The sequence below is a fragment of the Cololabis saira genome, chromosome 15 (assembly GCF_033807715.1).
Source record: "Cololabis saira isolate AMF1-May2022 chromosome 15, fColSai1.1, whole genome shotgun sequence".
Lineage (NCBI taxonomy): Eukaryota > Metazoa > Chordata > Actinopteri > Beloniformes > Belonidae > Cololabis > Cololabis saira.
Genome location: NC_084601.1, coordinates 30,668,656 through 30,695,452, shown reverse-complemented (window position 1 = coordinate 30,695,452; position 26,797 = coordinate 30,668,656). Strand labels below are relative to the sequence as shown.

General features: G+C 41.0%; 1 protein-coding gene across 2 annotated transcripts; it reads right to left on the bottom strand.

The window, feature by feature from the left end:
- Positions 1 to 479: 479 nt before the first annotated feature.
- On the bottom strand, positions 480 to 26,729 carry sfpq (splicing factor proline/glutamine-rich). Of its 2 annotated transcripts, XR_009784142.1 has the most exons (12): positions 25,572 to 26,729; positions 23,388 to 23,576; positions 22,957 to 23,258; positions 22,767 to 22,862; positions 22,429 to 22,625; positions 22,208 to 22,292; positions 21,825 to 21,936; positions 21,683 to 21,731; positions 20,527 to 20,633; positions 2,138 to 2,186; positions 727 to 844; positions 480 to 617 (listed from the first exon to the last, which is right to left on the bottom strand). XR_009784142.1 is itself a non-coding variant. In XM_061741291.1 (10 exons), the coding sequence occupies exons 1-10, from the start codon at positions 26,586 to 26,588 to the stop codon at positions 16,834 to 16,836; spliced, it is 2,265 nt and encodes a 754-aa protein (XP_061597275.1). In that variant the 5' UTR covers positions 26,589 to 26,729; the 3' UTR covers positions 16,209 to 16,833. The 2 variants fall into 2 exon arrangements, 1 of the variants encoding a protein (XP_061597275.1); XM_061741291.1 differs by lacking the exons at positions 480 to 617; positions 727 to 844; positions 2,138 to 2,186 and adding an exon at positions 16,209 to 16,944.
- Positions 26,730 to 26,797: the final 68 nt, after the last annotated feature.

Sequence of the window (26,797 nt, the reverse complement as noted above, 5' to 3'; positions counted from 1 at the left end):
ATAACTTCAGAAATGTCCCAACTTCAGGTTTATTTGGATCTGGTGACTTGTTTGGATGTCGGGGAGCAGCTCGGGTCACAGACCATAAACCTGACCCACATTCATCTTGTGCCCTGGAGCTCATCCGGCTCGTCTGGCTGCAGCCTGGAATGGACCTCCAGGCCCGCCGACCAACGCGGGGACGAGAATCTGCTCCAGCAACGGAAACATTTGTACCTTCAGCCCCGAGTGCAACGAGACTGGAAGCAGCTCGGGAGATGAAGAAGCAAGATTTGAACAATTACATTGCTAGTTCTTTTTTATTAGACAAATAATTTAGTTTTTTTATTACCTGATGAAGGCGAAAGGAATCGCCGAAACATGTCAGGTAATTAACCTAAATTATTTGTCTGGAAAAAACTAGCAAAGTAATGTAATCCAGACACAAAATTAACTTTTAAATCATATTTGAACAAGACTAATAGGATTAAACGAAAAGAATACAAAAAACAATCAAACTTGTTTTATATTGTTTATTTTTAAAACCTTAGAACCAGAGGAGCTGGTGTCCTCGGTACCGCGCGCTGTCTCCCTCTGCTGGACACGTGCAGGTACTGCGTCTCCACCTGCAGCTCTGCCTGCAAACAGATGCCGTCATTAAACCCTGAACTTCTACTCTTCACCACATTTCCGTCTTAAAGTTTCAGCCTTAAACTTTCAATCTTAAAGCATTTTAGTGGCACACACCCATTTTATATCCACGTGGTCTTAAAACTGCATCAAGCGGGGGTGATTGAGGCGTCACCAACGGGACATCAGTCTTCTGCAGCCCGAGCATCATCTCAGACATCAGTCTTCATTTTACCTAAGAAAAGACAAGACAGAACTGTTAAGGCCGGGGCACACCGACCCAGCCGTTGGCAGAAAAGCAGTAGGGCAGAAAGTTGGCTCTCGTCTCCCACGAGTTGGTCAAAAAAAAAAAAAAAAAAAAAAAAAAAAAAACCACATACCAACCCATCGCTGACTAGAGCGTACATTCTGCGCATGCGCAAAGCGTGAGTCGTATTAAAGGATTGAAAATAAGATGCTTATAATTAAAATATAATACAATCAAACAAGCCAAATTAAAACCGAAGCGATGATAAGCGAGTAGTTTAACGTTTGTACCAACGCTGTTTAGCTAGTAAATTTATTTTTTTATACTTTATTTAACAAGAACAATGACAAACTCAGATGTAAACATCAGATTGAGAGATGACACCTATTAAATTGAGACTGCATAAAGGGAAAGGAAGAAAATAAATAATTATGAAAAGAAATAAAATTAAAAAAAGAATGAGGGAAAAATAAAAAATTTGTAGTTTAGCTAGTAAGTTTACCATCGTCATTTCCGGTTAATTGATGCGCTAGTGAAGTATACATTTTTTTCCTTGTTTTATTCGTTTTTCATGAGAGTTCAAATCATATATACAATCACAAAAAAGTGGTTTAATGAGGCCGCATAGGATTAATTCTTTCCATTCTGTTTATTTACTGGTTTTATATATTTATCTTTATTGGTTTTGTTGATGTATTTTGTTTTCTACCCTTCTTATTGTTATAATGTTTAACGCACGCACTCACGCACGCACACTTTTTGTTCTTTATCTTTACTAAAGGTGTGTGAAAAGAAAAGTGGATGGCTCGCACTCCACCAATCAGTTTGGTCATAACGGCTGACGGATAGTCGCCAATTCTACACATCGAATTGGCCGTTATGAGCGCCGACACAACGACCCGACGGCCAATTATCGGGTTGGTCCGTCCCGGCCTTTACACAACAGACCCTAAACTTTAATACAAGACGATCCTTTACTTCCAGCAGCAGACAAAAGGGATCTGTCATATTCATATTGATCTACTTCAGGGAGGAGACAGGGAGGTTGTGATGTTCAAATGAAACATGCGTGGATTTGGGTGTACACACAGATTACTACATTTTTTTTTTGAGTTGGCATTTCTGCGCAAGGATTCACGATGAAATCCACGCACTCTTTGTACATGAGGCCCCAGGAGTTGTCTTTTACTGAGGTATTAACACAGGAAAACCCTCAGAGCCTCTTATCTTAAGACCAACGCTGCTCTCCCCCTTTGTGGTATTAAAAACGGCAGGACTTACCAGCTGTGTTCGGGACGAACTCTCAGCCTCCTCCGACTGGTCGAGGCTCCTGCATCAAGAAAACAGCGATGAGAGCCTGGCAGTGGATTGGTGAGCACATTTACAGAAAAGTCAAGTCTTCTTAAGAGACTGAAACTCTCTGAAAAGACCAAAACAAGTTAAACATGTGCTGTGTGTTAATATAGGTAATGATTATGGATACTCAAAAGAAAAGAGGCTGTGATGTCATGTCGACATGCATTAACTAGATACCTGTGTTGTGTTTATCGTGAGGTGCAGATGTGCAGTATGAACTGGTGTGTGTGGGTGTTATTGAGGTGTCAACAGTAAGGTGGCTTCATGTTTTAGAAACTGCAGAGACCACAACACATCTGTGACAACAGCATCCACATCTGGTAATTCCTCCAGGGGCAGGACGAGTATCCTGGCACAACATGGAAGCTCGGCTTCATATCGACGCCTGCGGGGTGCTACTGCGGTACTAACCCACACAGAGCTCCACCCAAACCTCGTACAGGACACGACTCGGTCACGAGGTCATTTTCAGTGTCAGTCGGTCAGACTTTGGGCCGTTACCAGCCAGCAGGGTTGTTCTGGCATCACACTCAAGACAGGAAGTTGATCAAATTTTGGCCAAATCAGAGTTGAGGACTCTGTTATGAATGGATCACAGTGCAGACAAACACATCAGCCTCCATCGACTGAACTCGCGTCCCCGGAGAAACTTCAGGTTGCACCACAGCCCTCACATCTACGAGACTGCAGTGTGATTGCTTCTCTAGTGGTTGACTGGTCACTGGTGTGAAACACATTGACGCGTAATACTCAGAGCCACGGTACAAACGGTAAGAGAAGGTGAAGAGACGGAGGAAAGGCAAGTGAGAGCTAAAACCGTGACATCACGTTTCTGTCCATCTCCAACAGATTGCTCGTGAACAAGGTGCTGTACATGTGCTCAGTTGACTTGTTCACATTCAAGTGATAGCCGCTGGTTAAAAAGTAGATACCATATTTTCTGGACTATAAGCCGCACCTGCATATAAGCCGCATCCGCTCTATTTAAAAAAAAAAAAAAAAAAAAAAAGATATGCAAGCCGCAGATATTTATGTTAGATTAGATATTTACTACATGTACAGAACCATTTTGAACTGTAAATTATGTACATGTATGTACCTAAATAGATCCTTTCCCAACAGTGTTTAACACGGCAGCAACTTTGCTGATTAAAACGGGACAGAACCAAGAGAAAATAACCGGTATTTATTTATCCATTTATCTGTTTAAAATCTGCTTCTACCTACTTCTATCTGCTAAAGAAGTAGCGTATTCTTCTTTGCATTTATTTTGTCTTAGTTTTGATTCTAATTCCGGTTAGAGCGCCCCCGAGCGGTGGAAGAAAAATCCACACAATAGCCGCACCTTTGTATAAGCTGCATGGTTCAAAACCTATGAAAAAAGTAGCAGCTTATAGTCCAGAAAATACGGTATTTCTTATTTTGCCCCCACCCCAAAGAGCTCCACATCAGGAGGTAATGACTATGAATTTAACTTAAAGTATGCTGATTCCACCAGAGGGATCATTTGTGAACAGTTTATCAAATGCCACAAGATCACTGAAGTGGTTTCCTCATGGTACGAGACTTCCCAGTTACCCATCCTGCACTGGGGCAATAATCTTATACATCAGATTTCACGAATTTGTCCGAAGAAGGATATTCTTAACAAACTCCATCTTTCAACGTCAGAAAGGGAGACGAGTCACACAGGCCGTTTCATTTCAGACAACATCGGTACCACCATGACTCCTTTTCATGGTTTTAAAACTTTTCACTGGCACACAAAAGTTGTTCTAAAGAAAAGTAAGTTCTGCCCATTCAAGAGAAAAATGCTGAAAGCACTGAGTGAAGCAACAAAACCACAAATGAAGTTGACCTGAGTGCTCTTTTACCACTGCGAATCTTAAAGTAAGATAAAAACCTTTTATTGCATGCACCCGATTTCCTCTTGCCTAAAAGTAGGCTTTAGAAATATCTAAACATGTTAGGGTAGAATCATGCAAAATTAAGTGAGACTTGCATACTTAGTTGAGGTTTTGAAATACTTGTGAATGTTTATGTCGCACCAAACTGGCCCAGTTGGGCTGCACGTGCTGCACAGAACCTTCAAGAAAAAAACCAAAGACGGTACAACTCAGAAGAAACAACATAATGCGGGCAAGTGTGCCCAACTTCACATTAAACTGTAATCTCTTATAAGCAAAGTTGCTTTGGTGTGATGTCATAGCTCAACCAAACGTAGCCAATGCCAACATGCTGCTGGATCAGTGCCAGTCTGCATCTGTTAAGAGCGGGTGAGTGAAAAGGCCAAACATGTCCGTTTGCTCTTCTATGTTTCCACCATCACACGGTCACTGACTGGACAGATGGAGGTAAAACACGTTTCTTCCACAGGGTGTCTGGAGTCTTAGGAGTGAGAAGATCCAGGAGAGCCTGGTCCTCCACACAGACCAGCAAGCTGGTTCAGGCATCTGTCAGGATGCCTCAGGCTTCACCTGGGGAGAGGTGCTGAGGCCGACCCTGCACATACTGAAGTAGGGCTGGGCAATATGGCAAAAATATATCACCATTTAAAAAAAAAGACTACTAAAATTTGGGTTTAGAGCCATCTGACATGAAAAACTAGGATATCAGTGAACCATCGTCCTCGATGCAGAAAAAGAACAAACTTGAATGATTGTAGTTGTAAGTTTCAATAACTGATGTCAGTTTTTCCCTGTTTTGTCAGATTCATTCTTATTATTTTACATTCTGTTCAGTATTTCAACTTTCTAGAAAGCTGGTTTGTGCAGAAAATCTTTCCTTCAAGCTTATTAAAGTGAAATATTTAATTGCACCCAAACAAGGTGGCAGGGAGGAAAGCGTGTCACTGCCACCAATTTGTTATGATTGGTTGATGATGTCAATAAATCTGTTGAGTCGGGGCATCAGCATAGAACTGCAATTTATAGAACGTGTCTTAGACGATCCCACGATCTCCGCAGTTTGGAAGATCGTCTTCACAATCTAATATCGTCATATCGCCCACCTCTACTCTGAAAATACATCTCCAGTCTGGTCTGGGTTTCCTACTGGAAGAACTGGCGGAAGAGACTGGAGAGAGAAAGGTCTGGGCCTCAAACCCGGATACGCAGAAATCTACAGACTTATGGACCAAACAGCCCAAAGGCTCATCACCACCTACTGCAGTGGGTTGGTCATGCTTCTGAAACTGATTCTACCGCTCTTCATGTATACTCGGACATGAAAGCAGGTCAATTAATCAGCCCAGATGAGTAAGAACGATATTTTACCCATGAACGTGAAAATACTAAATACTAAAATACTCTGCTGTGATCAAGTAACCCACATGGTATATGCAGCTATTAATGCGAAGAGTTTATTATGGGGTTATTATTACTTCCAACCAACATTTTCATAATGTGATTTGGGCAGATTATCCACCATTTCTGTACATGTGTTGGCTATCGGGTCTTTTATAAATAATGCATATTTAAAAAAAAAAAAAAAAGAAAAAAAAAAAAGGGCAAATCGAAATCCAAGAAAGCTTTTTCACAGCATTGCAGAGGAGTTGGAATAAAATCCATTTGGTTGCAGTTCTGATGTTTTACTCAACTTCTGCAGCAGCAAAGTTGCCCATTTCCATTATAACCACATGCATATTGTGCAACTGTCATTAATGCCCATTTCCATTATAATCACATGCATATTGTGCAACTGTCAATGCGACCGATAAAATCAGTACTAGATGAGCAAAGTGGGGAAAAAAAACCCAAACAACTTAGTTGTCCAAACTTTTTCTGAACATTCCCCAAAAAATTGGACAACTTTCATCCAAACATTCACCTGATCAGTGTTGGAAAAAAGTTATGTTTCAGTACTTCGTTCCATCCCTAACTGAAGCAGACTCGTAGTACTCGTTTTGTTCTGCAAACACACACAACCGAACCACTGCACACATGTACCCACAGGAAAAGATTCAAACAGATTTCTGCACTGTGAGGCCATTCTTTTTCAGTGTGATGCCAGAAGCCCCGGATGTGCCACCGAGTAGTGACGTGGACATAGAGGACAGAGAGAAAAGCGGAGTTAACGGACAAGTGTTGATCTTGTATCATAAACATGGATGGGACACTTACCTTTCTCGTTCGGCTGATCTGTGTAAGCATACCTCTGGCTGCAGTGCAAACAAGTCCAGGCTTTACTGTCCACTGACTTCTGCAGAACTACTCATCGTCAATGCAACCCAACTGCAGAGAAGGGCATCTACTGTAGACCGGGGCAGCCCGTCTTTGACAAGCTGGCTGACAGCAGCTAATGAGCCTCATGTACCCAAAGATAAACACTCAACCACTCAGACACAAAACAATCCGCTCTTCAAAACGTAAGGTCCTTAGAGGCTCGTGCCTGATCGGGTTAATCTGCAGTTCTTTTTCCTTTCGGGTTCAGGAGTTCTCCATAAAAACAAACTGGTAAAATGTAGTTAATGTTGCAGGAATAAATTACAAAACAGTTAACAGTTTGGTGAAGGAGAAGAGCTGTTTTTTTTTTTTTTTTTAAATTGATGGCTGGAAGTGTTCAGTTGACCTAAATTCAAACGGTGCTTCTTCCAAGGCTGAACATGGCCATATATGAGAAAACAGGCTAGTTGGAAGGCGCTGGACTGAACCGAGCAGAGAGACTACAGGAAAGCAGAGTAATGAGAGTTCAAACATCCTGCAGTGTGAATAACAGTCTGCAGTTAAAGGCCAACCCTGCAAGCACACTACATGCGTTTTAGCGGCTGGATTGGAAGTTGCTCCAACTCCATGGGATTTCGTTTTCTCCGCTCGCTTCAACTTTGGGGATTACGGTCTTCATTTTCAAAAGGGGCAGTCATTTTTACTTCAGCGAATATAAACGTCAGCATCACTGTGCAGAACAGAGCTGACAAACATGCTTGATCTGAACTGCCTGGCCAAAAAATTCAAATGAATTTGGATTTAAAATCAAATAAATAAATGGTCCATCATTCAAAAACTACTACAATCAATATATTTCAGTTGATTGGGCTCAACTAAGTACTGAACCCTTACTGACTGCAGTGAGCAGAATTCAGTCCAACAATTTTGTTCGAAAACACTTGTTAAAGTCCCTCCACTTCAGAAGGGTCAAACTATTGGACAAAATCAAGCAAAACATTAACGAGACTGCTAAAAACTGCTCAAATCAGTTTATAAAAGATCCAAAGTATTTTTAAAACATGGGAGGACAAAGGTGAACCATCATTTTCCAGGGTGTCCAGGCTCTGCAGGCTCTCCGTCAGAGACGGGGTGAGAAGCTCGGTCATCCGGGACGGGCCCAGAGTTGAGCCGCTGCTCCTCCACACCGTGAGGAGACAGATGGGGTGGCGTGGGCATCTGGTGAGGATGCCTCCTGCACGCCTCCCTGGTGAGGTTTTCCCAGGCATGTCCCACTGGGAGGAGACCCCGGGGAAGACCCAGGACACAGTGGAGGGACCTTGTCTCTTGGCTGGCCTGGAAATGCCTTGGGGTCACCCCCAGATGAGCTGGACAAAGCGGCTGCAGATAAAAAAGTCTAGGCAACCCTTCTTAGGCTACTGCTGCCACGACCAGACTTCAGGTAAACGAAGGAAAATGGATGGATGGAGAAATAAGTTGAATGACTGGAGTCAAAGAAAAAACAGCAGCAGAGCGTCCAACTTCTTTTCACATGTATGGAGATAAGTGAAGGTGCTGGGACTAAACAGCTGTATAGCCTGACAAGTGTTTATCAGTAAGACTAAAAAATTGCTTAATTTTGCTTCAGAGCACAGAAAATGCACTCTAGGTCAACAGAAAAAGGTCATGTGGTCTGATGGGTCCAGGGCTTTACTGTGGTCCAGAGTAGGGCTGTTCGATTTTGCCCAAAAATAAAATCTCGATTTTTTTCTCTCAAAATCCGATTACGATTATTTTGTGAATTGACAAAAGGCAAAGAAATGATTTCAAATATGCCGTTTGCCCCATTGGGCTTTAAGTGCAAACTTTGCTCTTATTAAACCAAAAATGAATTTTTTTAGTTTTATCTCTGAAAAAAAAAAAAAAAAAAAAAAAAAAAAAAAAGAAAAAATCAGCAAATCAGCACTTGCAAACATACAGTAAGTTATATTTCCAATTAAATAAAACAAGACATTTTCTAATTAAACTAAACTGGGTCTTTGCATGCTAAATAATAATGCAACCCATGAAGGAGGTAGAGGTGTGTAATGTCAGTCATTACATTTGCTATTCACATTTGCAAGTTTTTTTGCAAGGAACATAATCGCGATTACGATTTAAAATCGATTAATCGAACAGCCCTAGTCCAGAGTGGTGTGAGCATCGAGTTAAGAAGATGCAAACTTCCTGCCTGATGCACCGCAAGCCTGTGGTGGCAGTATCATGACACGGGATTCCTTTAGCTGGCCTGGCCGAAGTTTGACACCATTGGCCGAAGGAAAATGACATCACCTGACTGAATATCCTGAATTATCAGGTTTTTCCATGTCAATAAATGTTTTGTCCCTTGTGGCACAGGGCATTCACAGGCGTGAGCTTAATGTCACTATGAAGTTAAAGGCGGCCCAACATTGGTGTATTTACTTATTTGTTTTTTTGGTCAGGCAGTGAATTAAGACTGTAAGATGATAAATAATGTGCTTTGTGCTGCAGGTAAATATGTTCATGGGGACGGTAACCTGAAAAACATGAAAATGTGGACGACACCAGCTTCAGAGCTTTCATCTACAAAGTGATGCTTCATGTGCCGAACACTACAGTTTCTTAATTTCCTCTGGAAACCTTCCTTAAAAAGTCTGGGCAAACAAATTCATAGATTATAGAAGAAATGTGTTAATAATGGCCGCTTAAAACATATCAAACCTCAAAGAAACGACAACAATGATGATTTGAATTGTGAGGTTAGGCCATTAGTCTGTCTTTGTTTTTGTATTGAGGATTTTAAGGGCTGGTCTGACATAAAGAGCTCCATGGTGCAGGTAGTGAGTCATTTAAATTTAGCCTTGTAGGAACCAGCCATGCCTTCTAAATGCTTATCTGATACCAAGGCATCCAGCGGTTCTGTCTCAACCATGCATATGCATCTTTCCTGAATAGCAGGAGTTGCAGAACATGGGGAGAAAGATAATGGAGAGGAACTGTTAATTTGGTGAAGATCAAAGCCAAAAATGTACCACCACAAATGTTAGAAGGGCTTGTCCCCAATTCAGAGAAACAAATTTATACTCAGTGGATCAAAGGGCCAGATTGTTCAAGGGCTGTGTGAGTTTACTTGCAGGCATTAAAAACGACAGGAAATCATTTGGTGAGAACAAACAACACAGAATTGAGAAGACTGTACTCAAACAAGCAGAGTGACAGGAGTCATCGGTCACTCAGGTGATTGCTGTGGTACAGAGCCACGGTGAAGGAGTTGAAGACGGTTGTGGCTAGAACTTCAGAGAATGAGGGAGATGATCAATAATAATACCCAAGAGCAAGAAGCTCAGGGTTCAGGTGAGACATCGTACAACTTACAATAACTGGGTGCTGTCCCTCAGCAGGCTTCCAGTCAACAGCCAATCAGAAGACAACGTGCTTTTTAGGTGGCAAAGGCTGAAACTGCTGGTTTCAGAGAACGGATAGACGCTGGATCGTGCTGCTAAATACTGACGGAAATAGCTACCTTGTAAGAACTTCAGCGTGCTGTAACATTTAAAAATTAAATATGGTTTTATAACTAGAAAGAGAGAATGCAGCACTGTTTTCTGTAATTGTATTACTTCTGTAATGGCATGAAGCTAAAGCTGTTGAAAAATCAACTTACCAAAATTCACTTCATATAGCACCAAGTTTAAGTAAACATTTGTTTCCCCTGAAATAAGCATAAATTGCTGTTGTGGCATCTCCAAAAAAAACTAGGAAATATCAAGGCAGTTTTAAGCGTGAAAAATGTTAAACCAACCATTTCAACATGTATTAGCAAAGAAGTACGTTTCTTCTTTTGTTGTTCAATGAGATCATCTACCGTATATAATTACTTAAGTCATTTGTCCAAAAAGATCAATGTGCCAATGTTAAAATCTTCCAACTTCAGCCTTCAAATCTTTAGCTGAATTCAAAACTATCTGGTCCTCCAAAGTGATGGCTTGTCAATACGGACACTGCTCCAACAGAAGCTACAGACTTTAAATCTCTTGTTTTGGAAAGTTCCTTTTCATAGTCCAACATCTTAAAAGATGGCCAGAACCTGTTAAGGAAGAACAAATTGTATACAACACCAACACACAGACAACATTACAAGATTTAAATCTGCACTTTTATCAAAGTCAATGAGACAGTTAAAGACTAGACTACATCAGTTTAGTGTCTCAATCAAGTCTCAGCTACATCAAACAAAATATAATTTTTAAATTAAAATTACACACAAAAAAATGTGTACTTACTTTCATTTTTTTTCCTTCAATATATTTATTTTACATCATTACCTTCTGGACTTCCAAACGTCTGTATATCACGATACTGGCAGTTAGATTATTAAAGGACCAAGAGCTGTACAGTTTGAGATACTTTTTCCTAGAAGTATTTATTTGGGGGGGGTTGTTTTGCAAATTGGTCTTTTCTCACTATGAAAACAAATTAGCTCAAGATTCAGTATTAAAAAAATACTTTTTTTTTTTAATTGCCACCTGAAGAAGCACAGGTCTTACAGTGGCTCCAGAAATTAAATTAAAATTAATTATTGATTGTCTTTCATCAGAAAATTGTCTTAAGACAATTTGAAGTAGGATATCACCATTCATATCAATTATAAAAAAAAAACAGAGGTATACTATATCAAAAGGGAAGTGAATAAAAGGATGCATCACCTTCACAAGAAGGTCTGTGAAGTCAAACTACGGTTGTTTGTTGATGCCCTCTGAAACTCCACTACTTTAAATTGAAGAAATTCAAATTCAAACTTCTCTTTTACATTAACACTACCATACATGCTCATAATGATTCCAGATGTCTTCCTATGACAGATATAGCGTTGCCACTCAGAGGAAAAAAAAGAGGAAAAAAGTGGAAAAAAGTTGGGGTTTACCTGTGTGGTTTGAAAACATTGCAGATGGTAAAAAGCACGACATGTTGAATGCTACCAAGCATCATGGCTCAGCTGTGTGTCTACACACACACCATCTACCAACTTTTAGTCGTATCCCCAATCTGGGGCACCAGATGGCTCACCTGGATGAGCAGGTGCTCCATATATAGAGGTTACAGTCCTCGTGCAGCTGGCTCGGGTTAGAGTCCCAACCCGTTGCATATCTTCTCTCTCTATCCCCTTTCCCATCTAGTCTAATAAAAGGTTACTTAAGCCACAAAAAAAAATTGGGGTTGGGGGGTTGTAAGGGTTGGGGGTAGGATAGAAAAACACCCATACTGGACTGAATCCATTCCAAAATTTGGTCAACGTGTATCACGCAGCTTTCAGTGCTCACTGGGAATTAAAATAATCAGGAACGGTGCTGGAAATAACATTTGTTGCAGACTGCTTTCCTCGCGCTCACGAGAGCAGTTTCCACTTAAAAGCAGAATTATTCTTTATGACAACTGATACCAAGAACAAAGTCAGCAGCTCCTCTGCTTTATCTTCACATTGTTGTGGCACGTCTCAGGTATGAACCAGTGAGGTCACATGATACACGCTTGGTGAATGAGGAAAGCTACTGTGACGCTAAAGAGAAAAATCCTCAAAACCAGTGAGTAAAAGGTTACGTTCTCTATCCACATTAGCCTCACACTTGAAGTAGGACCTACATTGGATCAAAAAAAAAAAAAAAAAAAAAAAAAAATGCAAAAGATTGTCACAATAACAAAAGTTTTACTTTCCATAATGAAAATTCAAGTGATCTTTTCCACTAGACGAGTGTCCGCGTTTTTAAGCTTAGGCATTCCCGTGACCACACTACATTGCCACCGTTTACTCCACAGACCATAATCTTTAAAGCTGGTCAGACCTGTTAAAGAAAACAAAATATACACACACATACACACGCACAACACAAACATGTAGCATTTGAGAGAAACACGATTGTGATACCATTTAGCAGGACACCCAAGTATGACAACTCTCCCTCTTTTTTTTTTTTTTTTTTTTTAGGGGGGGGGGGGGGGGGGGCATTTTAAAACTTGATGGGTACTTCTTTGGAGAACAAAAAAACGTGTAATACATTCACTTGTAAAAAAACAAAAACAAAACCAGGCTTTTCGTTTTCTTGATATTTCATAATGCCTTGTTTTTGCAGTCTTCATGGCAATAAGATCCATTTTTAGCCATTTTCAATTAAGAATGGCGGCACGAGTCAGACATTAATCATTGGCCACTTTAAAATTACTTCTAAATATCGCAAAAACTTAACGTATGCTTTCAGCAGGTGTTTTTTTTTTTTTCAGTCAATACAACCACCCACTTTAACACAAAAGTGTAATGAAAATGCTTTTTGTGCATTTCCACGTCTCTGGATGTGACGTAGCTGGTCAGTCTAAATGAATCAAAATCTAGTTTCCAGCCGTTTTAGCCTGATTAATACGATGTAGTTGTGATATAACACTACTTTATCAGTATGCATTACGCAGGACTTTGCCATTCCTTGAATTATCATTTGAATACTCATCCCCTGCCTTCATCATCTATTTTCTCAACGGTAGTTGAGATAGTAGTGATCTGTCAAAGACTAAATAGGTAACATGAATCTTCAATGTTGATTCTTTTTCGTTGTTTTAAAGAGAAGTCTCCCAGGACAAGATACGGAGGATTACGAGAATAACGCTTGTGCAAAAAACATAAGGAAACACACAACCCCCTTAAGCGCCACCTTTGTTGCAATTTCAGCGGTTTGATTTTCTTTTGTACAAAAATGTAATGAAACTATTCACAGTCCCAAAGATCACCCATGGGTTGCCGCCTTAATTAATGTGGTAAACTAACTTACAGCGCTTTAAACGTTTAACGAGAGACTAGACTATGATTAAAGCATTTGCAAAATAATAAATGAAATTAAACAAACTGATGTCCATAACAATCTGTACTCTTACATTGGCTTTTTGGAAACTAAAATCTACATTTGAATAAATAAAATATTCCACAAAAGATGGTATAACATCTTTAAATTTCCAAAGATAAAGTCCAATCATATGCTTAAATGAAATGTGCGTAATCTCAAAAGTTTGAACTGCTACAAGATTATCTTTAATCACTTTTCTTACCACACCTGTCACAAATTGCCATGTTAAAGTCTGTAAATGAAAAGCCGTATTCATGGCAGACGTATTCAAGTTAATTTGTGGAGGAGTGTTTGAATATTGTGTGTGTTTAACAGTGTTGTGCTAGTTACTGAAAAATAGTAACTAGTTACCATTCCTAGTTCATTAAAAAATAACTCAAAAAGTACAACAAAAAGTAATGAGTTACTATGAAAAGTAACTTTTTACTTACTTAAAAAAAAAAAAAAAAAAAAACATTTTAAATGCTCCCATTAATGCCCCTCTATTTTCCATTTTTGTATATTCCTTATCCAAGTAGTTTTCCGTCCCATTTGCCGTGTGCCGCCTGGGCATGGTACGCCAATTAGCTGCTTGAAAGCGGCTGACTCCACCGTAGAAATAGGTAGCATGTTTTCTACCACATACCGTGCAATTGTTTTGTCAGGTTGTACCTGGCTTACATACGTCCCTCGGTTAAAATCCAGCCGCTGTTTACATGGAGTGGCTTGATTCACTTTGGATGTGTCCGGGATTTCTTTAGCGACTAGCTTCGTCGAAGAATGTTGCTTCTCCAGGTGCTTCAGATTCAAATTACCGTGTGGCCGTGGATAGGATTTCACCTTTTTCCCCTCTTTACTCCACCCACCCACCAGTGATCTGAGCCCAGAGGCGAGTGCAGTTCATGGCATGTTTGGTGTAAAAGGGCCACTAATGTTAAAACTAAAATCAAATTTAGGATTAAAAAAAAGGTTAATAATTTAACAAAGAATATACAAGTTAAGCTACAAACACTGATCCATATTTAAACATTTAAAAAGAAATTACAGAGCCCAAAATAAATTAAACAATGGTTGATAATTTTTACTGTGTGAAATTTCTCCTTAGTCAATTTCTGTGTTTACAATATCAATAATACAATTGTGTTCCCTTTTGTTTTAATAGAGTTGATGAGCTCTTGTGACAGTCACATACAATTAGCCAGTGGGTACTGCTGAATTCAAGAACATCTTGTGTCGAGAGTATGTCTCTTGCTCCAGGTCTGCCTCCCAGCAAAGCCACTAGGACCTCTTGAATGCAATGACAGAACTACTAAAGCATCTCTTGCTTTAGTTAAGGACTCTTAACCGCAGAAGATGCTGAGAAGAGTTGGCACTATGAAGGTGGTTTATGCACAAGAAAATGCATCATCAGGTATTAAACAGTGAACTGTGGCACAAACTACAGTTGGAGGCCTATTTATCATTTTACTTGCTCCCAAACTAATGTTACTAAAGTTTTAAGTACAAATATTTTTAGCAGCCAACAGTTAATTAAAAGCAATTCTGATAAAAACTTCAAAACATGAGTGGCTGTCATCATCCAAAGAAAACATGATAGTTTACTGTGAGCATCTGCCATTCTTTCAAGAGAGATCACACTGCATGCAGTCACTTCATGAGTTTGATTTTGTCCCTTCTGTTCTATGCTAAAGTAGATCTAAATGTCAGTCAGTGGTGTAAACACTTTACAGACATTCAAGTCAGATTTTAGGTCAGTCAGTTCTGCAAAGACAGATTTTAAGACTTTTGCCAACCCCATGCAATTCCCCAACGAACAGTGGCTATGTTTACATGCAGGACCATGTAAAATCTAGTAAATTGAGATAATACATGGCAGGGTTTTTCCTGTATACAGAAATTAATGCGAGGCAACAGCCTTTAGTGCTAGTCCTCAGCCTTCTGAGAATTATAGCCCCCCCCCCATGCATGGAAAACAATATTTTCAAACAAGTGTGAACTTGGGGTATTTAACATTTAAAACTGCAATTGTGGGTCCTCTCCACTGCAGAGCAACATGGGGTTCACTGAACTACCTGATGAATTAACCCCCTCGAAATGGAAAAATATGGCCCAATCTAGTTTACAGACACAGGCTCCATACAGGTAATTTTTATTGGAAATGGTGCTGAACAGTTTTTCTAAAAACACCAACAAGTGTGCAGCTACGCTCAACAAAACTGCATGTAAACATGGCCAATAACCTCAGATTCAAAATACCGGTATGTACATAGAACACAGTTCAGGGAACAGCGTGTTTCTACGATAGCTGTGAGAGACTCGATCACAGCCCTTCAGCATCTATGCGTAGTGTTTCTGGTTTCCCCAAACGACTCTAAAAATTAGATACAGACGACACTAAGAGGTAACTACCCGCTTACATTTCTTTAACTATTATATTTTGAACTAAACTGTTCAGTAACAGTCCCCAGCACTCTAACCATTAGACCTGAAAATTGTTGAGCCAACAAAAATTCTGACAATCAGTATATTTACATTTTAGTCAAGGTACGGATACAGCTCTATTCGGTTTAACTGGACTCTTTCCTTTGTCCCAAATTACCAATGTATGTCAGACTCAACCACGACGTGTGGCAATGGCTCTCACTTTTAGCACTTTTACTTTGGCAACAAAACTGGAACAATGGCAGATGCTAAAATGCACATTTTGTACATCTTTTACTCTTGAGTTTTTTTCTTTGTGCAACTCTGCATCAGAATTTCCAGTGCTTCTGGGTCAAAGCTCAGGGAGGGAACTGGAGCATGTGCCGAGCACGTAGGTCAGTTTCGTCCGGTTAAATATGTGCATGTCGATATTAACTCGACGTCAACTGGATCCCCCAATCATGTTAAAAGCTTGAGTGCTGTGTAGAAAAGTTCCGGTCAAAACAATTGTTTGCTGAAAATGCTAATTATCTGGAGGGGAGAAAAAAAAAAAAGATGAATAGATTAAGGGTTAACTGACGTTTGTTTCAAGTGACCCGCGAATTGTGATTTCACTTTATGTGATTCAGTTAGCTTAACTATGGAGGCCAGAACTGATGCAGAGATAACACAAAGAAATACTTGTTATAGCAGACTTATTCGTGTTATTTCATTTATGCAAACCCTTTGTAAGGATTTAGTTGATTTGTTTTTTTTTTTTAATTCAACGGAATAAATGTTAAAACGGTCTGTCCTGATGGAACCAATGTGTCTTTATTATAATACATGCTTTAACTCCAAATGTATGGCACAAAACACAGCCATAATAGGTTCAGAAAAGTTACAGTAATCACTTCACGACGACTCACAAAAGGCAGAATACAACTAGAAACGAAAATGATACATTGTCAGAAAGAAGAACTGGATTACACCAGAGTGATGTCTATTACCACACTACTGACAATACAAAATTTAAAAAAGAAAGAAGAAATTACTTAATAAAAATAAAATGAGTAAATTGCCTGACTAAAAATGTTGCAACATTTTAAACTTAAATACAAGAAATACGACTCAGCATGTTTGTCTTGAAGTATCTATACAAAGGCTGCTGGAATCCCCCCCAGAGCAGCGTTTAAAAACGGGCTTTCTTAACCGGGCCATCAAACTCTTCACGGACCCTGCCGTAACCAGCGGCACCAGGGACCATTCCCCTTTGACCACCCTGGCCAAAGCGCTCATTGCGCTGTGGAATGATAACGCATCGGAGGGGTCAGTGCACAAGCACACAGTTCATGTCCATGTGGAGGTGTTTTTAATGTGTGGCAACAAAAGGTGGTTTATTATATTGTGAGCAGGTTTACAAAACAACCGGCAGGAGACACATCCGAAGAAACCGTTCGTTCCAATAGAAGGTCCACAGGTGCCACAGGTGACATACGGAAAAGGAAGAGAGGAGGTAATGCTTTCGTTAGTCAGTGCCTAACTACTGTGGTTTGTGCTCCAGTGCATGCCAACACTAGCCTATTCTTTACTGCTTATCAGGGTCAGCATTAGTAAATGCTTTATTAATATAGCCATCGTTTGGCCGGAACACCACGCGGAGGCAAAAAAAATGTATATATTAACTATATAAGACTGAAAGTTTTTATATATTTTCCAGGTATTTCCAGCCAGAAAATTATTCAATGTAAAATGTGCATAAAGACGTTATTGAAAAGCCCCTGAAAGGACTTAAAGAGGATTTTAACCTTCAAAATTTCTCAGACTGGAATTATTACGTAGAAAAATCCTGACAAGTTACCAGTAAATATATGGTTCGATGTTAATTAAAAGTGGGACAACCACAAGGCTGATACTACACAGTACTGCAGAATGGGAGCCAGTATGTTTTTGTTAGATTATATTGGCACTTTTAGAGATCACGCAAGTACTGAACAAGAAATTATTACTTTTTCTGATTTATTAAAATGCCCATAAAATGTTAATTTCAGTTCTTCCGAACTAAAACTTGGTCCGTCTTCAGTAAACCAGAGATGGTTCTGGTTAATGATGTGGAGCTGAAAGTAACCAAGTGTAAGCATAGACGATTGTGCTCAAAAGGTTTTATCATTTCAAATATAAAATAAACTTTAAGTGGAGCTACACAACATAATTACACTCAACTTAGAGATGCACCGATTGAATTTCTTGGCCAAGTCTGTGAAATGGTTGCATAAACTAGAATCTATAACGCAGCACTTGCAAAAGTGCTCCAGTTCAATAGCTGACCAGCCACTCATCTGAATTCGGGGTAGCTGGGACGCCAGACCTCCTTTTCCTCACTCACCTTTGTCCAGCCTCTCCAGAACACCAAGGTGCTCCCAGAACAGCAAACATATAATTTCTCCAGCATGTCTGCCTCGGGGACTTTTCCTAGTTGGATGTGTCCAAAACAACGCCGCCTTAAAACCCAGGAAGGCACCCAGGAGGAATCTTCCCCAGATTGCCTAAAGCATCTCACAGGGCACAATTCTGAGCCCCTCTCAACTTAATTCAGCTGTGTTGTGGTTGCCATCTCGTTCTTTCAGTTCCTACCCACAATTAGTGACCATAAGTGAGGTTAGGAACAACACACGTTTCACCAAAAACCAGCCAACACGAAGATCCCTTTACTGGAGACGCTTCGCAGGTACAATTTAAGATCTTCCCCTTCATTCTTCCTGCAATCATGATCAAGACCGGGATATTTCTCCAGATAAGGGCTGGGCTGCACTTCCAACCCAGATATGGCATTTAACCCCATCTCACCAAGAACCATGGTCTCAGATTTGGAGGTGCTGATTCTTGTCGCCACTGCTTCATATGCAGCTATGATCCACTCCAGTGAGAGCTTAAGATAACCACCACTTAAAATTCTATAAAATATGGAGGAATTGGGTGCCTGGCAGATTAAGGAGGCCTAAATGCAGAGCAAGGGTTTGTTGGGAATATCTGACAGAGGAACTTGTCAAAGATATTTGTCTAACTGTCTAACCTGTGACAGTTTCAGCTGCATCCCAAGGGAGGCAGGGATCAGGGGCCGAATGGGCATTGTTCCACACTTCTACTGTTAAGACAAATACCCTGAGCTATGGTCACAACACTGTTGGTGCCTACTGTGGCTTTAAATCTTGAACCCAGCGGTGGACACTACAGTTGAGATGGGCTTTCAAGCTGAAAGGGGAGCCCCAACAAGTTTGGTTAGCTTGTGGGCCCCCGGTAGCAGCCGACATGTACCAGCAGACCAAGTGGATAACCAGCTATGCTCCTGCACTTTTGATCCCTTGTAAATCTTGAGGGTAGGGTGCTTAGAGCTCAACAGGGGATGTCATCAGACGGTTCAAGGAATACTTGAAAATACTTTGAAGATCTTTTCAATCCCACCAACACACCTTCCACTGAAGCAGATGGTTTTTGGACTCTGGGATGTGAGGGGAATTAAGTCCACCATTGGTTCATAATCACTCTGGAAGTTGTTGAGCCATATTGGTTGCCATGCCTTTGCAATATTGCATGGACACCATGGGCAGTGCCTCAAAATAGTAAGGAGACTTTTTAGTAAGGGGACTGGAAGATGTGTTCCAGTTAATCGCACCCTTAAGCCTCCCTGCCAAAGGTCAATGCAGGGCTGCTGGAGAAAAGGGCCCTGTCCATAGTTGACCTACCATGGTGCAGAAAACCACGACAGATTGATATTTGACCAGCACAGAATCGGTGCATCTCTAAGCCATTTTACCAAAATAAAAAGGTTTATTGAACTTGACATTCAGGTTGTCTGAAAAGGATTGTCACCACATCAACATTACCAACAGGTTAAGAATGAAAATCAATTCTATCACCATTTTTGTTATGTACGCTTGGTTTGATTAGTTAAAATCTACGAGCTTCATAGTCAGCCCTTTCATGCCATCATAAATTCCAGATGTCAACTATAATCCAGAAACCAACCTGACACCTATAATTCGCTAAGAGAATATATCTCCATCTCAGCCCAGCATTTGCTTATTTTATTCTGAGTACAGTCACAATGTTGTGCCAGCCCCCATCAATTATTCTTAACATAGTTCAATTTTGTTAAATATTTTGCTTTATACCATCCGACTGCACTAAAAGCATCATATACACTGAATTACAATTATAAAAAATAAATAAATTGGAGAAGGCCAAGTTTACTTGTGCAGACAATGAAGTACTGCCCTACCTCGGCTTTCAAAGGTGCTCAAAACACAAAACGAGTATTACACCGGTTTCCACACTTTCACTCATATGTCCTTCTAGTATGCTTCATATAAATTAATTTAAATGGTGCATGGAAGCAAAAGCCTAGTAAAAGGAATAAAAAAGTACCTATCTTGACCATAAAACTTACATGCCATTTGCTGTCCTTCAAGAAAAAGTGCCTGTCTAGCTCACAAGAGACAGGGCTTGCAACAGCACTCTACGAAACAAATGCCACGGTAACAGAGCGACAAGAGTTCACCTACAACTGTCAGAAACACAATGGAGAGCAGTGGCTGACGATTTAGTGCAGACTGACGGTTTTATAGCTGGTATTTAGACTTGGTTGAAGGTAATTGAGGGGGCTTGACTTGCCATTTCAAATAAAATGTCAGGCAGGATAACAAATCTGGCACAAACAACAACCAGCAAATCTTCCAAAGACCGCTGTGAATGTAACCCACTCTTTCTCCCATCCTGCTTGACCAGCTGGTCTTCATGTTAAGCAGTAGGGAGTCTTTCCAATGAAAGGGGAAAGCCAAATATCAACTACATTAAATACTGATCTTCCCAAAGTGGGATACGTTACCATTTCGTTGGCCATCAAGCCTGCGGAAGATGATCCCATTCCCTGTTGACCTTCAAAGCCGAGAGCATTCATTGGGAACTTCTGGCCGGACCCACCGAAGGCCATTTCTTTAACAAGATAAAATATTCAATTATACATACTGCACTTCATATAAACACATTAAGAACAGCCCGATTGGTCTTTGTTGATGGAAAATCCTACTTCACACCGGAATGGTTGAGACTTGAAGAAACATTTTTGGATCTTAAATAGAATATAAAGTTTGGCAGCCTGAATAGATGCTTATACAGATCTTTCACAATAGCGCAAATAAGTGTTTTTTTTTTAATATATCACCATTGATCTTTGAAAGATTTCCTGTAGGGATGGGTGTCATTGGAAATTCTTTAGATACTAATAATACTGATACTTTGCTCCAGGTTTCCTTTATTTATCAGTGCGTGTCTCACAAAACACGTCAGAATTTGTCTTCTGCTTTTAACCCATCATTAGTTTACACTAGGGGGCTGCCATTTTTCAATGCCTGGGGCAGGTGGGGAGGGGGCTGAGGGTAAGCCTGTGTTGAAAAAAAAAAATTGATTCTAAATCGATTCTCATATGAATTCCTAAAAAAAAAAAATTAAATGGATTGCTATGTCTAAAGGTTGTTTTTTTTATTATTACACTTTAGCCCAGTGAATTTAATTCATGCATGCACGTAGCGGGAAACTATCAAACAGTGAACATATGTCAAGTTTAACACTAATTTTAATATGTTGCATAGCTACACAGTCATGTAATCCAGATAACAGCTCAAAAACATTTTTAAAAACACTAACCCAAATCGATAGATTGAATTGAATCATGATAATCAATTCTTGGATCGATCCTAAGTTCTAGTTAAGTGTCCAAATAGATTGCAGGTTAAGCTCTGCTGTCAACACAGAGATATGAAGCTACAACCACAAGGCTACCACTCCCCCATATCGTGTTGTGGGCATCACCACCCTTTTGAAACAGCTACCCTGTGGTAAATATTGTGAGATGAGTAAGGACACTAACTTAAAACAGAGTGAAAAATATTCAAATTTTATTAAAGTAATTTAAAGTACAGGGAACCTGTTTTCAGTGTTTTGTTTCACCACTTTATGACCAAAGCTAAAAACAATGAACTCACCATTCACTCCCAAAGCTGCACTGGTATGCATTCTCATTTCCATGTCCCTCTGTAATACAAAATTAATTATCAATTAAACAGTTGTAATAATTAAAGATTTATTTAAATATGCCTTTAGATCCCAAAGCTGAATTTAACTCACATCCATGAAGTTGCCCATCCTGTAGTTCTCCTCGCGCTGGCGACGTATCTGTTCCTCCATCTCCCTCTTACGAAGCAGCTCCTCTTCGCGTCTGCGCCGCTCTTCTTCTTGTCTGATGCAAGAGAAAAGATGTCACAAGCCTGAGTTAAACACTGTTAATACTAGATTTGATATAAAAAAGGTGAAAGTTTCGCCTCGGGTACTTTCACACCACAACAAATGGAACTATGGAATGCTGTTTCATTAAAAATTTAACACAAATAAATACAAGGATAAGACAAAATACATCTTATATATTCATTGAAATAAATTAATATGACATTGAAATAAATACAAAATTAACTTATTTTATTTTAATTAAGAATCCTGAGGAATGAAAGTACCTGAGCTGCATTTCCTTCCTCTTTTGCATCTCTTGGCTGTGTATTTCTTCCATGCGCCTCAGTTCCTCCTGTCGTCTCAGTAGTTCTGCAAAAATAACAATAAGTATTAAACTTCATCGTAATACTAAGTGAAATGCAAGCAAAATGTATTTATTGATAAAGGCAAATTGCTAAAAACAAACATTTCCGATAAAAATACCGACAATATCATGAAAACTCACCCTGCCGGAGCATATTAGCCTGGTGCTCATGATAAGCATCCTCCATCTCGCTCTCGAGCTTTTCGCGGGCCTCGCGCATGTTCTTCTCCACCTGCTGCCTCTGCTGCTTCTCCATCTCATCAAGGGATTTCCAGCGTTTAGAATACTCAAATTCAAACGTGCCAGGACGAGCAAAGCGAGGTGGTTGATCACGCTCACTGCAAAAAAACAGGTCACAGTGTTAAACTCAACACACACACACGCATATTCGAAAGACTTGGTGAAAACTTCACACACTTTTTTGTTTTAAAATTATTTCCCATACAGGGAAAATTCATAGTGTAATAATAAAAGCTTACGCTTGATATCTGGGGTTCTTCTGTGCCAATTTCTCTGGGAGACCATCCTCAGAGTCATACTGGTCGAGGGGCTCGACGACAACAGGACGGGGTGACCTGAAATACGACAAAGAAAAGAATGGTAAATTAATAAAAGCCCAGAGATCAAATAATCTTTTAGTTTAAATAGCTTGGAGGGTGGGTAACTTACACAGTGAGGAGGAAGACGCCCTCATTGCACCGATCCAGGGCCTTTCTGGCTGCTGCCCTGGAGGCAAACTCCACAATGCCCCTGCTCGAGGAGCGTCCACGATCATCCACAACAACAATGGCCCTTTCAACCATTCCAAACTGAGAGAAAGCTTCTTCTAGGAGCTCATTGGAAACAAATGGAGACAGGTTCTTCACAGAAAGGGCTGCAGAATGTGTTGCAAATCTAACGCGCAGGGGTCTGTTCCTCATCGGAGTGTCGTCCAACTCTGCTTTGGCTATTTCGGCCAGCGCTCGAGATTCCTGCAAAAGATGAGGTTGCATATTGCTAATGAACATTTATAACTGGTGTATACAGCTGAAATAAAATTCAATCTTTCTCGTTTTTTTATGTACTGATGTAGCAGATTTGATAAATTTCACAATTCTTACCAGTCGGATGAAACCAAATCCTTTGCCCTTGTTGATGAAAACCTCGGAGGGCTCTCCATATTTTGAAAACATCCTCCTGAAGTCGTCCTCGTTGATGTCATTTGGCAGATTGCCAACAAAGAGACGGCATCTTTGTGTGTACGTCTTCTCACCGGGCTTCAGTAGCATGGACAGGCTTGCCTTGAATGCCTGTCAACGCAACAAAAAGAATAGTTCTTTGGTTTTAACCAAAATCAACACCCATCAACGCATATGACCAAAATAGCTATAACCAAATCAACCAACTAAACCAAAATATAACAATAGCCAGGACAGTGCAATAACTTTGGGCAATATTTCATAACACTCATTTCTTTTATATTCATATAATTCTATTTATGGCACTGCACTCTTTATTCTTATCTACATGGCACCCAGTCAAGATAAAACCAAGCCAGGACTGATGGTCTTAAGTCGTTTATTGTGCCTTTTCTTTGACTTCATAGACCAACGTAAGAGCAAAATCAAAATCAAGCAAACAGAAGGCAAAACAACTACAATAACTTATATGTTGCACCAAACCCCAACTCAAACTAAAAACTTTTAGAGGCATATTAATAAAATACCTTGTTGCCCTCTGAACTGGAGCCATAACTCCTGCTACTCTCCCCTTTCATCTTTCTTTTATCTCATTTATCTTATTGAGCACCATATGTTAGCGTTGCTGCTACACTGTTTACCCCTTTGTCAATTTCCGTTTTTCTTGTCTTTTCAAAATAAGAGCACATTCAAGTTAAAAGGAAATAAAATAAAAGCAGATTAACAATATAAAAGCAGACTACACATGTAAACTACTGTATACTGTGCATTGGGGTCATTTACAGGGTGTTTATTTTTGACAGTGCTGAGTGAGTGAGATGTCAATTTCCCGAGGGAACCTCCCAAAGGGATTAATAAAGTGGTCTGAATCTGAAAATATAGCAGTGTAGATTTTGTTCTTTATAACATCAACGTTCAGCCATTAAATTATTGGATCAATATTTATTGTGTACCCTCAATTCATTTCGACTTAAATTACTAATGGAAGGTCAGCTTTATTTTTATTTATTCGTTTTTTTAACCATTGCAGGTTGCTGCAGAAAGCTGCCCTAAAAAGAGGAGATTGGCAGCATAAAGAAAAGCAACCCCGCCCGCTCGGGCTGGGAAAGGCTACATATATCAAGCAAACCTTTGGTTACGAAACCAGCACATATAGACATGTATACATAAACGCCTCATCGGCCGCTGCTACCTATTGGCCCTGACGAGCAGTGCGGCCGCCATCTTGGAGCGGGCACTCGCTTCACTCAGTCATAACTCGCAGAATACATATTAATATTCATAGTAGGCTTAACAGTAATAGTATATATATATATATATATATATATATATATATATATATATATATAAAAAATACACACATACATGTAAAAACACGACTATATGATAGAGAGCAAACCATCTTTCTCATGCTCCCTTTCTACAGGGCAAGACAGATGAGTTTGACAATGTGGTGTAGCCTTATTATTTTTAATTTTTTTATCCCTGGTAGCAATTGTTCTCAGATTTGTCCAGGAATACGCAGCAAAGTGCTCTGGTATCTTCAATACTGTTCTGTCTTATGCTATGGGTAGGATGACCGCAGAGTGCTACCTAATGGTTTTCTACCTTTGTAGAGCTACAATTTTACTGTGTTTTACAACCTATCCCACTTCCTTTCCCCCCCAAGTGGTCCTTGTCGCTTGCCAGGCCGTCATTGTAAATAAGAATGTGTTCTTAATGACCTGCCTGGCTAAATAAAGGCCAATGACTGAATGAATATCAAATAAAGCCATAGAATTGGTTTTTCCCTCTTTATCGTATAACGCATTAATGTCATGGGTAGTGTATTTTGAAGGATCAAATACTCAACATCCCATATTATCCATTTTACATCGTGCACGAAATGATGCAACTTTGAAAAATCGACTGTGCGCATGCGCAGAACCACAAAGGAGCATTTCTCGGCAGGTAGCAGAAATTGGCACAAACACCGGCCCAAGATGGCGGCCGTAATTGTCTCGCCCCAGCGGTCGATGATGCGTCTGTGTGAAGCATATGTCAATGCATATACGGCTACGATCGACGCCATTCTACCATTAAAATTAAATAAAAAACACAACAGACCTTCTCCTGGCTCCCCTCTGGGTCGGCTGCGCCGCTGAAACTGGGGGTTTCTTTGGCACCACGTGGCTCCATCTTCTGGGCCGGCGGCGGGGCTGCTCTGGGTCCGGGCTGGGGGCCGGGTCTGGGCCCCTGGTGGAACCCGGGCCTCTGGTTCTGGTTCTGCTGCTGCTGGGGGCCTGGTCTTTGGCCCTGGTGGGGGCCTGGCTTGGGGCTCTGCTGGGGGGGGCCTGGTCTGGGATTCTGTTGAGGGGGTCCAGGTCTGGGACTTTGCTGGGGGGGTCCTGGTCTTGGACTTTGTTGAGGGGGTCCAGGTCTGGGGCTCTGTTGGGGGGGTCCAGGTCTCTGCCCCTGTTGTGGACTTGGAGCTGGTTTTGGGCTCTGCTGGGGGGGAGGTTTCTGCCCCTGTTGGGGTCCAGGTTTCTGGTTCTGGGTCTGCTGGGGGGCAGGTTTCGGACTCTGCTGAGGGGGTCCTGGTCTGGGACTCTGCTGGGGTCCGGGTCCTGATCTTGGACTCTGCTGGGGGGGTCCTGGTCCTGGTTTCTGCCCCTGCTGTGGAGCTGGAGCTGGTTTCGGACTCTCTTTTCCATTCCCCACCGGTGGTTTAACCTGCTGGTTCTGGTTCTGCTGGGTGGGCTGAGGGGGGGTCGGGCTGGGTTTGGGAGGGGGGGTCTGGGTCTTGGCCACGGCCGCGGGGGGGGTCGGTTTCGCCTGGTCCTGGGCCGGCTTGGGCTGCTCCTGCACCGGCCCCTTCATGGTGAGGGCCGGGCCGGGCGTCGGCGCGGGCACGGCCGGGGTCGGCTGGATCTGCTTCTGCGGGGTGTTTTGCGGTCCCTTGTTGATGTTATTGTGGTTATTATGCCCTCCCCTCCGGTTCTGGTTCTGGTTCTGGAAGGGATGGCTCCGGAACTGGTTCCCCATCATCAAGCCGCCGCGCATGGGGCCGATGGGCCCGCCGCCTCTGCGCGGCTGGAAGCTGTTCATCCCGAATCCGCCGCGGTTATTGTTGAATCGAGACATTGATTCGTAAATCTAGGCGACTATATTAATCAAAAAAACGAAAATCTTCGACGTTTGCTGCGTAGGAGCCGCTTTTTCACGGCTTTTTTCGCAAGTCCTTAAAATGGCGACCGGCGTCTGCTGTGGATGAGCGAGCCTTTCTTCTCAGAAGAGACGGCTGACTCCGCCCACTAGCACCGACGCCGCTGATTGGTCCATCGCTCAGAAGG